At 55.0% G+C, this 10,745-nt stretch overlaps 3 protein-coding genes across 3 annotated transcripts; all 3 read right to left on the reverse strand.

Moving 5' to 3' along the window:
- Positions 1–1,336: 1,336 nt before the first annotated feature.
- DQ04_02501030 (amino acid permease) lies at positions 1,337–2,758 on the reverse strand (the record flags this gene model as incomplete). The annotated part of the gene is made up of 1 exon (XM_009311940.1): positions 1,337–2,758. The coding sequence occupies one exon, from the start codon at positions 2,756–2,758 to the stop codon at positions 1,337–1,339; it is 1,422 nt and encodes a 473-aa protein (XP_009310215.1).
- Positions 2,759–3,722: 964 nt separating this feature from the next.
- DQ04_02501040 (hypothetical protein) lies at positions 3,723–5,528 on the reverse strand (the record flags this gene model as incomplete). Its single annotated transcript, XM_009311941.1, has 1 exon — positions 3,723–5,528. The coding sequence occupies one exon, from the start codon at positions 5,526–5,528 to the stop codon at positions 3,723–3,725; it is 1,806 nt and encodes a 601-aa protein (XP_009310216.1).
- A 2,628-nt stretch (positions 5,529–8,156) lies between these two features.
- Positions 8,157–10,121, reverse strand: DQ04_02501050 (calpain-like cysteine peptidase; the record flags this gene model as incomplete). Its single annotated transcript, XM_009311942.1, has 1 exon — positions 8,157–10,121. One exon carries the CDS (start codon positions 10,119–10,121, stop codon positions 8,157–8,159), a length of 1,965 nt encoding a protein of 654 aa, XP_009310217.1.
- Between the last annotated feature and the right edge of the window lie 624 nt (positions 10,122–10,745).

The raw sequence follows: 10,745 nt of genomic DNA on the forward strand, positions 1-10,745 counted from the left end.
ATGTGTCACGCAATGGGTAGCACAGTCGCCAACGCACTCGGGGAGAACTATGGCGCAGCGGTGTGCTGGACTATAAGCATTTCCCCTTACATCTTATTCCCCCAGGCAAAGTGCCCGCTTCCAGTCACTCTCGTGAAGGAAGCTAATTGCAACGTTTACGCACTTCCGTGGGGCGCTGATAGAGCATTCTCACCCCCAGCCCCCGCTGGATGTCTTCAACGGGCTCCCGAAGACGTTGCTGGAAAGATCCGAGATGCGATCCGCAGAGGACCTCTGCAGCTGGGCCAAGCCTAGAGCAGCTGCGCGGATATGTCGACGCGCTGCGTACACGACGGCAGCGCACAGTAAAAAGACAAGAATATATTTCACCACACACCGTGAAGGGCACAACAACGCCATTCAGTTTCTGCAACCCCACACCCTACAATTCCAGGCAGAGATGCGCCACAGCACGCATCAAAGCGGCACTGCCTATCCACCCCAGCCGTTGCCTTTGCATCCACAGCGGTGCACACAACATCTGCCGGATTCTGGCCTGCCTCTCAGTCAAGCAACCTCCATGAGGTGCACACGCCATACACCAACGTCCGTGTATGGGCGACAGCCACCAGGCAGCGTGGCGACGGCTGCCGCAGCACACAGCGCCACGCAAGGGGGCGTGGGACACGCATACGCAGCCACCCTACACCTACATACACACACCCACACAATCAACAAGACCGAAAGTGCCACTTGAACCACAATACCACAAGGAAGTACCCAGCACAGAACAGGCGAGTGCAGCAACTCGATCAGTGGCCGCATGGAGGCCTTAGAGGTATTAAAAAACGCATTTGCTTTGTTTTTTCTCTGTTCGTCAGATGACGCGCAGCCATTAACGTTGAAGTAGACAAAAAAAGGGGCCCTTAAGGGGGGCAAGCATACCCACACTCACGTCGTATAACTCCCCCCCCCCAAAAAAAAAAAGTATCAACCATTTCTTTGTTTTTTTTTACCTGAAGGGAAGGGGGAGCGAAGCGAAATATATATATAAAACAAAAGGGTCAACGCTCAGATCCCCCATGAAACAAACAAAAAGAACAGATCAGGTGCTTTGAAGCAAGGGAATAAATACAACAATAGGAAGAGGCGTGATCCAGAGCAGGAGATTTGAGTAAAACATACACAACAGGGGCGTGGATTCGAAGGATCCAACCATCAGAAAGAATGAAGTGCAACACACGGAGAGACAAACTGTTCTACGCGATGAGTCGTAATGTACACTCCATGGCAGCAAATCTTAAAGTTAACCCAAAGGAAAAAAAAATGGGTGGTTGTACAACACGGGAAGTGGACATCACTTAGCCACCTCCCCGTACACAGCGGCAGCGGTGCCAAAGACGACACCAATTACGCCGACGATGAGCAGAAAATATGTCCCCAGGTAGTGAAGCACGCCAACCGACCGCAGCGTCCAGTTGCCGCTGTACATGTACAGCAGCGAAGGGAAGATGAAGCCGATGAAGCCCCCGCAGAAACCGCCGACGACCCCAAAGACAATCGTCACACTGGGAATGAAAAGCCCCACAATGAGAGACACTGTTGCCATGAAGCCGCACACCAGAGAATTCTTCCACCACGAAATAGCTTTCACATCAATACGGACAACATGGTAGATCGCATCCCGCACAGGAATCATGTGCAATCCGTAGCCGACACACAGCTTCAGTATGATACCTGCGTACCCGACTGCCATCATCTTGTCCTCGATGGGGTTATATTCTTTCAGCACAGAGCCTGTCACGTTCGGCCCAAAGTCCAGGTAACCGAACAAACCGGCGGAGAAGTATAAAATGAAACAGAGAAACACACCAAGCCCAGCACTCTTTGTCAAACGTGTAACAGATGGCTTGTAGTGTTCCTCATAAACTTCGTAGCAGTTTAGTTGACAGATGAAAGCGAAAGTGAAGATGGAGAGTCCCTGGATAGCCTGATTACCTGTTTGGAAGTACACCAGATCATCCCGAGTGCCGTGGGCAAGGCCATTTTGTGCTGCATGAATGATCATGCAGATGACGAAGAACACAATAAAGAGCACTGCAATAATGGACAAGTGCCTCAGCGAGTTGATCTCCTTGGGCAGACAGAGCGGCAACATGCTAACAAGCCACACCATGCTGGTCAGCAGTCGGCGCCCGGACAATGATTTCAGGAAGTCTGGAGCCCCAGTCGCGTTTAACGTAAACGCCTCAACAATGTCGCCCATCGAGATGATGTAAGACACTTCCGCACCAAAGCTCAGGAGCCACAGAACAAAAGCCAGAAAGTAGTCAGCTCCAGGACCGAGCAACGCTCGTGTAATCTGCTCGTAGTTACGCAGTCCCGTCCGCTTCCCAGCGATACCAAGTAGCGTGAATGAGTAAACCGTGAGTACTGCCACAACAACAAGGTACACAATCGACATCACCAGACCAGACGTGTTGAAAGCGTATGGAAGGGCAATGATGCCTGCACCAAGGGAGGAGCTGGCGAGGTTGAAACCGGATGACAAGATACCGCCATAGGGTATGATGCGGTGCAGTACCTTCTTCACTGGGTTCGATGGGTTGCGCCGTTTTGCCACACGCTCGGCTCTTTCCTGGTCAAGCTGTTCAATACGTGCTTTGGCAAGATCAACGCCGCTCTTGGGAAAACAAATTTGCACTTCAGCATCTTCAACCAGCGAGATACTGTCGTCCAGGGGAAAATCAACTCCTTCGCTTTTAGGCTCCTCACTCATGTTCTGGAGGGCACTCTGTGGGCACGCTTACTACCGGGGGGCACTATAGGGCAAACAAGAAGAGGAGATCAGCGGTGAAAGAAGCGAAAAGGAAAGATGCGATTACGCCCCAAAACGGCGTTGTCGCCCAACAAAAGGGGATGGAGGTCCACGCCAGCAACATTCTTGGGTTGTCCCCAGAGGACACGTATTCGCTCACAGGATGACAATACCGCAGCGCCTTTCAAGGTGAGGGCTCATCGGTGTTCGGCGCACGACAACTGGCAAACCAAACCTTCACGCAGCAGCCGGGTGTTGTATACACCCTCTGCGGTCAACATGGGCACGTACCTCCTTGAATGCCAGCGTCAGCACAAAAGGTAAAGATGTGTGCAACGGCAACGAAAAAACAAAACAACAGTCATGGCGCTCTAGCTGCCAGCGAGGAAAAATAGAATGCCCATTGAAAATTGAAACTGCCTTGTGTTTCAAGCACTCCCAGCCGAACAACGGCCCTGTAGATAGCAGCCTCCTTTATGCATTCCCCACTCCCTCAGTGACGTGTGCTGCACACTGCCACGATACCACAGGATCTCGGGTTACGCAAGACCCTCGCAAAGAGTCCCACACATCGCCGTCCGGATGGTAGCCTTTACTTTGGCACACGGTATTCGTTCAATGGCCGCATTGCACCACTGTGGAATAAAAACGGAGAGTACGCAAAGAATACGTTAGAAAGAAGCGCTACAAGTGGCTCGTGGTTCGTGAATAAATCAGCAGATCAAGAGGCGCGGAATAAAAAGAAGGAAACATAATACACTCGCACCACTATCAGTCATGGAAACACAGAAAAGAGATCAGAAACATGGCTACTGCGCTACTCTTTATCCCTGTGCAACACCGTGTACACGCAAGGTGTTTCCCCCCTTACTTCGATAGATTGAAGACCAGCCAGAGCCTCCTAGCAGAGTAACACTCGCAATGCCTAGTGGAGAACATTGTAAGGATCCAACTGGCCCTCTCCGGAGCGGATGGCCTCCCGCTCTCGCTCGTACTCCACGCGCATTTCCGTGAGCGTCCGCACACGCCGCGTGGTTGAGGAGGTCGACTTACGGGATACAAACAGCGACGGCGGACTCATTCCATAAGGCTGCCGCTTCTTTGGGAAACTGTCACGCGGCGGCTTGAAAAAGGGTGGCGGCGGCAGAAGTAACCCATGAAAATCCTGCTTCGGGGCGTATCCAGCGAACAGCACGCTCTTCCCAGAGCTCGCATGAGATTCACCAACATGCGGCACTTGATACGGTCTTTGCTGCACTGCATCGGGTGAATGAAGCAAACTGTGGTCGCTACGTTCCCTCACAGCGAAGGGCCTTAGACCCTCATGGGGGAAACGAGCAGGCATCTCATACTGCGCACTGCGAAGACGTCCAACCTCTGCACGGAGCTCGTCCAGTTGCCGCTGCTGGTCCTCGGCAATCAGCCGGTACTTCTCTGCGTTCCAATCTGTTTGAACATTCTTCCCCAGCGTGGCTTCCGACGGCTGTACGACACCACCGCTTGGTGGCGCCACATCTTCGAAGCCCGCATCCGGCTTACGAGCAGGATCGTCATCGAACGCATTGACGCACTCTGCGTCACTGCCTTGTTCGTCATGCTCACGCGGCAACTCATTTGGCGGCGGCTCCATGAGAGCGTGCGAGGGGTGTGGTGCGCTGCACTGGCTGCCCGTCGCCTCCTCCTGCGCATCTGTGTCGACATACTCGAACAGGTGCGAGTGTGTGACGCGCGCCGGGATCGCCATCATGGGATCAGCGCCCAGCGACGCCGCGAGCGCCTGCAGATACTCTTCCTCCTCACCGTGGTGCGCGGCGATCTCGGGCCCCGCAGACGTGACTTTACCGGGTGCGTAGCACGAGTAGAGTGCCTCAAGACGCCTCACAAAGTACGCCTGCGTCTCCTCCTCATTGGGTTCGGGGCCATACGTATCGCACAGGAAATCGAAAAGCTCCTCCTCGTTTGTGGCGTAACGCTCCAGACACTTCTCGAGTGCGTGAAGTTTCTTTGGTGCCCGAACGCCGAGAAAACTGCTCAGGCGCCGCTTGAGCGAATACACTCTTGGCCTCTGTTTCAAGCCTTCTCCTTGCTCCTCTTCAACTAGAGTGAGCGCCGCTTCCTGGGCAGGTTCTGTTGTATGTGCGTCGGCATCATCCACGTGGGCTGTCTCCGTGTGAGGCGCGAGTGCAGCATCAGGGACACCATCAGGCAGCGGGCCCTGCGGCTCTGGCCCCACTTCTAGGACAAGTGACTTGAGTTGCTCCGCCTCCCTACCTTGTGCTTGTTGTAGCGTCATATCAAGGCTCTGCAGGGCTTGCTCGTTGTACGCCAGCAGGTACCGCGCATACCGTGGCACCCACATATTCACGAAGACAGAAGCCGGCTCAGCTAGCGGAGGTGGCGGAGGTAGTGACGGCAATTGCTGTTCGTCCGGCTCAGGCCCATAGCGCGCGACTAGGTGCTGCATGAGCTCCGCCTGAGTTCCCTTCCACATGCGTAGAATAAGGGGCACGTTATTCACCTTCTCAGGACTGTGGAACAGATAGAAGCGTCGAATACGTTGCCCAAATTGCTCAGACGCCTCTGTGGGCTGAGCATGTTTCTTAGCCGCCGAACGTGGTGCAGAAAGAGACGTGGAAGGAGGAGGTACAGGTGCTGCTACTACTGCTGCTCTCTTTGCCTTCTGTGGAGGAGCAGTTTTTGTCTTTTTGTTCTTCGATGAAGAGCCGCCCATACTGCGTCGATAAAGGATTAAAAAAATACCCTTTCTTCTCTCCGTGGAATTAACAAGAGACGAAGTGTGTGTGGTGTCGTCCTCTGATGCTGCGAGCACAGAGTGTGCAGATGCAGCCACAGATACGTGTACATTTCTCGCATATTCGATATCTACAGTAACACCGATAAACTTCTACACAGAGTAAAGGAGTTGTCCAACTTATGAGGGGTCGCCTCACTGAACGTCGTTGCCTCCGTGCAAGAAGTTACGCACGTGTGAAGTTGCTTTCCCGCCACTGCTGCAGCTCCGAGTGCGGCACATCTTGCAGTACGCATGGGAGAGGGTCCGGCATATCCTCGCAAGAGGCGGCAGAGCATGAGTTGCGAGCTGACCTCAACAACATATCCGCGTCATCGCTGTGGAAGAGCACTTCCGCCCGGCGCCAAATCTCCACCTTCCGTTCCCACTAAAACCCCCAACCTTGCAGCGAAAAGGGAGATGAATCGTGCAGCATCTCTCTCTACGTTTTTTTTTCCGAATGCGCGGGGTGCGGCTTCGCCTCCAATGCACCGTCATTGTGATTGCCAGCATAGTGAAGCTCATCCTCTGCTGTGACTAATGTCGGTGACAGTAATGCCACGTCCGTGATATTCAATGCGGATTCATTTGTGAGGGCATCCTGTGATCCATCCTTCCCACCTATGCGTTCTTCAGTAGCCCCATTATCTGAGTGGCTCTCTTGCTGTTTCTGCTGCTGTGTGGCAGAGGCGTGCCGAGTGTCCGCAAAGTTCTTTCCCTTGCCTGCTGATTGTGCAGAAGTCAGAACTCCTGCTTCTGGCGCCCCTAAAGCACCACTCTAGTGCTCCGGGCCGTAGCGCTTCACAAGTGCAGCCATCATCTTTTCCTCATGACAGGCGTATCTATGAAGAATGTTGTCGGCCCGCGACACCTTCGTCGGATTATACACAGAGAAGAAAGCTGTTAAACGATTCTAGTAGTTCCGCCGCGTGCTATGGACCGTAAGGGTGACCGCTCGTGGCTCCACTGGTGACACGATATCTTGTGCGGCGCACTTCTTCCTCATCGACTCAAGGAGGATCCCCTCCTTCCCCTCGTACTCTTCCAGAAGCCAGCCCAGCTGCTTCACCTTTAATGGTTTGGCCTACCGCACCAACGGCAGAAGTTGCTCACAGTAACTACTTTGGGCCGCTGTGCAACCTCCCTTTGTGCTTTCCCGATGCTGCAGTGGCGTTGCTGTGCCGTGGCGTTGAAAGAATGCCACGAGCTTCTCCCGATACGTGGCGCCCGCTGGCACCGCAGATGTTGGCGACGTTTGCCGCGCGCATCGACGCGGCCGCGAAGCCTGTGCCGAGCCCGACACTTCCCTCAGCGGCATCACTCCACAGACAAACGCACACGTGTTAAACAACTGGGAGGTGGTGGCGAGCCTACAGCCTCAACGGCAGCGACGCCAAAAAAAAGAGAAGGAAAGGAAATATGCAAGGGACAAAGCAGTGCGGAGGAGGGTAGCCGCCATAACTGGGGCAAGCACAGAAAGAATCACCTGCCAGTGCGACTCGGAGAGATGTTTTTCTTTCTTTAAAGAAGGGCATGGGGGAATCTTCACCTGGCTCCGCAAGTTGCTGTTACGGCTTCACCCACCAGCAGTGCCCTTCTCCAACTGTGTAGTCAACAATGCAAATGACAGTAGCGGCAACACGTCTCAGTTTCCGCGAGGAGATAGTGCTGCAGCCAGGCGTCGCCGCATTGTCGCTCCGTGTGAAGGCATCTGCTGTATGACCAGTATTTGGCGTTGTTTGTGTTGTTTTTTTGTTTCATTTTTTTTTTTCACAATCATAGAGAGAGGGAAGGAACTTTCTTCTACACACTTCGCGCGCGCGGCGGTGGTGCCGACCCGCGCAAAAACCCAGCAGACCCCCCAGAGCGCGTGCAGGCCGCAGGGATGATTGCTGCCCCCAGCCTGGCGTGCGNGCGTGCGTGTGTGAGAGCGGGGGTGGCGCGGGGCGGGCGGCTCCGCACTTCAGCTGCGGAAGCGTCATTCACCGATCAGCGCGCAGCCCGCGGCCTATGCGCTGCTGCTGCTGTAACGGTCTCCCTCCCCCCCTCCCACACCATAGATTGGGCGGGCGTAGAGAGAGTGAGAGAGAGAGAGAGGAACAACAAGAGCAGCAAGCAGCACAGACTGCGTTTAGCGCTGTGGATGACAAAAAAACGAAGCACGCGAAAAAAACCAAAAAAAAAAACAATGAAAACGGCACCACGCGCACACGCGAATGTGAGTGATATAGGCATGCCCGGAGAAATATATGCGTCAAGAGAACGAAGGGAAGAAAGGGGAAACACCAAAAATAACAAAGAGGCAAAGGAAGCGGCGCCATCGGCGAGGCAGGTCGCATCACCCTCCCGCGCGGACCAGCGACAGATCTGAGCACATTCTATTTCCCAGCACCGCCGCCTCGCCCACACCGAGCACCACGCAACGGTATTGTTGCTGTTGCGGCTTCTGCACCTTCCAGCACCTGTGCTACGTAGACTTTTCTTTTCTTGCGAAATATTTTTATTTCACTTTCTCGCTCACTCACTCTCTCTCTCTCTCTCTCCCTCGCCCTCTCTGTCCGTCTGGGTCTACTCCTCGTACAGGCCGAACTCCTTCAGACGCTCATCCTTCAGCTCCGAGCCGACGCACTCCGTTGGCTGCCGCGGGTTGCGGATCTGGTACTCCGTGGCGATGTCCTGCGCCATGCCCTTCACCGAGAATCTCGGCATGTTCTGGAACACCTTGCACTCCTTGTCGATGGTCTTGAACTCCACCTTGATGCCGTTNCCGGCGTACGTGTCGAGCAGCAAGCCGAGAACGTACGGCTTCGAGATGGCGGCGTCGTGGATGCGCGGGATGACGAAGTACGGGTTGCCCTCCGGCTCGAAGGTGTAGCGCAGCGCGACGTCACGGGCAAAGTTAAACTTCAGCTGCTTGTCCGGATTCTCCACATCGACGTTACTGGTGCATTCCATCTTCTCGTTCTTCCCATTGTGGCGCGATACGCTGACGAGCATCGCGGCGTACTCAAACTCGTCGCCATCGCGCTCGTCCTCCTGCGAGAGGACAATGTAGGCGTCCACCGGGTCGGCGACATTGATCTCGAAGCTCACCGTCGGGAATCCCTCAATGAACTCGCCGCGGATGCGGTAGTCGTACCAGTTGCTCTTCACGTGACACACACCACCGCCGACAAACGTCGACACGACATCGCTCCACTCCATCCAGAAGGTTCGGTCAAGCTCCGTCGGGTCACCGTTGTCGGGAAAGCAGCCAGTCTTCACCGTCGGGTACTTCTCCCACCGTTTGTCGTTCTTGCTCCAGTTGCCCTTCCACTCGTCACCATCGCCCCACGGGTTGCGCACCTGCACCAGACGGAGGTCAAAGTCCTCAAAATATTTAGTGCGAAGCACTGTGTAGCCGCAGTGGAGCTTCAACCCCATCTCCTGGTACTTGGCCTCCAACTCCGCCTGCTCGGGGGATACACTGTCGTTGATGAAGGGGCCGTTTGGCATCTCGCTGCGCGGCGTGTACAGCATCGTAATGCATCCCTTCTTGTTGTACATCAATATCCTCTTGAATAGGGCGTCGTCGCCGTTTACCGCCTCCTCCCAGTCGGGATCGAAGCGGGTGACGGGGAATCCTGTAAAGTCCTGCAGTGGCTCAAGCGGGTCACCGCTGGCGATGTTTGAGTACGAGTGGTGTATCTTTGCGTAGGCCTTCTCTAGCAGCGCAACCCACATGCGACGCAGGTCAACGGCGCAGCGCGCGAACTCCGGTCCCTCGCGGTAGGCTGGCAGGTAGTCATCCAGCAGCGCCGGGCACCACCAGCCGTTGTAGTTCAGCGTCACCCAGTAGGCACCGAGTGCACGCTCAACCTTCCCGTGTGCGGCGCTGACGGGGTGGCGGAAGAGGTCGTGAACCAGGTCGCGTGACTCCGCGAGGCATGCAATGGCGGAGGTGAGGTAGCTGTCACCGATATCGCCTTGAGTCACCTGCGACGGTAGGATAGTGCGGCGGAAGAGGCGTACCTCTCCGAGCTGGTCCGGCGGGATGTATCCATCGGGACGGCGCCACGGCAGCGAGCGCACCTTGTACGCGTCCACATCAGGGCGGTACAGCGAGTCGTCACAGGGGCGGAAGTCGCAGTCAACGTATGGCAACTCCTTCTCGATGCAGTGTTGCAGCACCTGCCCCTCCTCCAGAGTAAGCATGCTCTCTGCACCGACATCACCGGCAATGCGGGTCAAATCACCCGCAATAGTATTATTGATAATGGAGAAGACCTCTTCACGCTTATCATCGTGCAGCGCCACTGCCTTTGCCATGCATTTGAAGCCGTTCACTTTGCCACTGATGAGCTTCAGAGTCTCCTCTGGGTACAAGGTGAGGGAAGCCTCCAGCTCCTTGTCGCTCCGCACAAACATATCAACACGGTCTCCCGGTGTGATGTCCGACTTGGACCCGAAGCGGAAGCGTACCTGCATCTCATACTTTTCCGTGTCGTTATAGAAGTACCACGAGCCATCGTCTGCGATGATCTTGTACAGCATTCCGTTGTCAAACACGGGCGACACCTCCCCATCCACCGACGGACCTTTGAGCTGGTACTTTTCCCTCCGCTTCTCCTGCGACAGGTTCTCCACGGTNACACGGGCGACACCTCCCCATCCACCGACGGACCTTTGAGCTGGTACTTTTCCCTCCGCTTCTCCTGCGACAGGTTCTCCACGGTGGTGTCGATGGTAGCGTCTTCGAACTCGTCGCACTCATCGTCATTCACGTACGGCGGCGGCAGATCGCAGCGTGGAGGTACGTACTTCTTCCCGCTCTCCGCGTCCTTTCGCATTTTGCGCATGCGCTGAATCTCGTCGAAGCTCCGCGGCAAGAGGTCGGGCAGCGGCGTCGCCACCGACACTGCAGACATCTCGTCCCCATACATTTCCGGTGTATGGCTTAGAATGGGTAACGTGCACGCACCCAAGACGGTGCCGTTTCCGTTCATGTGGATCTCACTCATCTGAAAGGAACAATGAAAGAAGTATGTGAACTGTTGACTTTGTGCGGCCTGAAGTGCTGGCCGGTATGAAAGCAGCAAAAAACCGTTGTCGCTAAAGAGTAACCTATTCGATCCATAAAGAAATTGTACAGAAGCAGAGGAAAGAGAGGGGGGGGGG

This window comes from Trypanosoma grayi (assembly GCF_000691245.1).
Source record: "Trypanosoma grayi strain ANR4 Tgr_250_V1, whole genome shotgun sequence".
Lineage (NCBI taxonomy): Eukaryota > Euglenozoa > Kinetoplastea > Trypanosomatida > Trypanosomatidae > Trypanosoma > Trypanosoma grayi.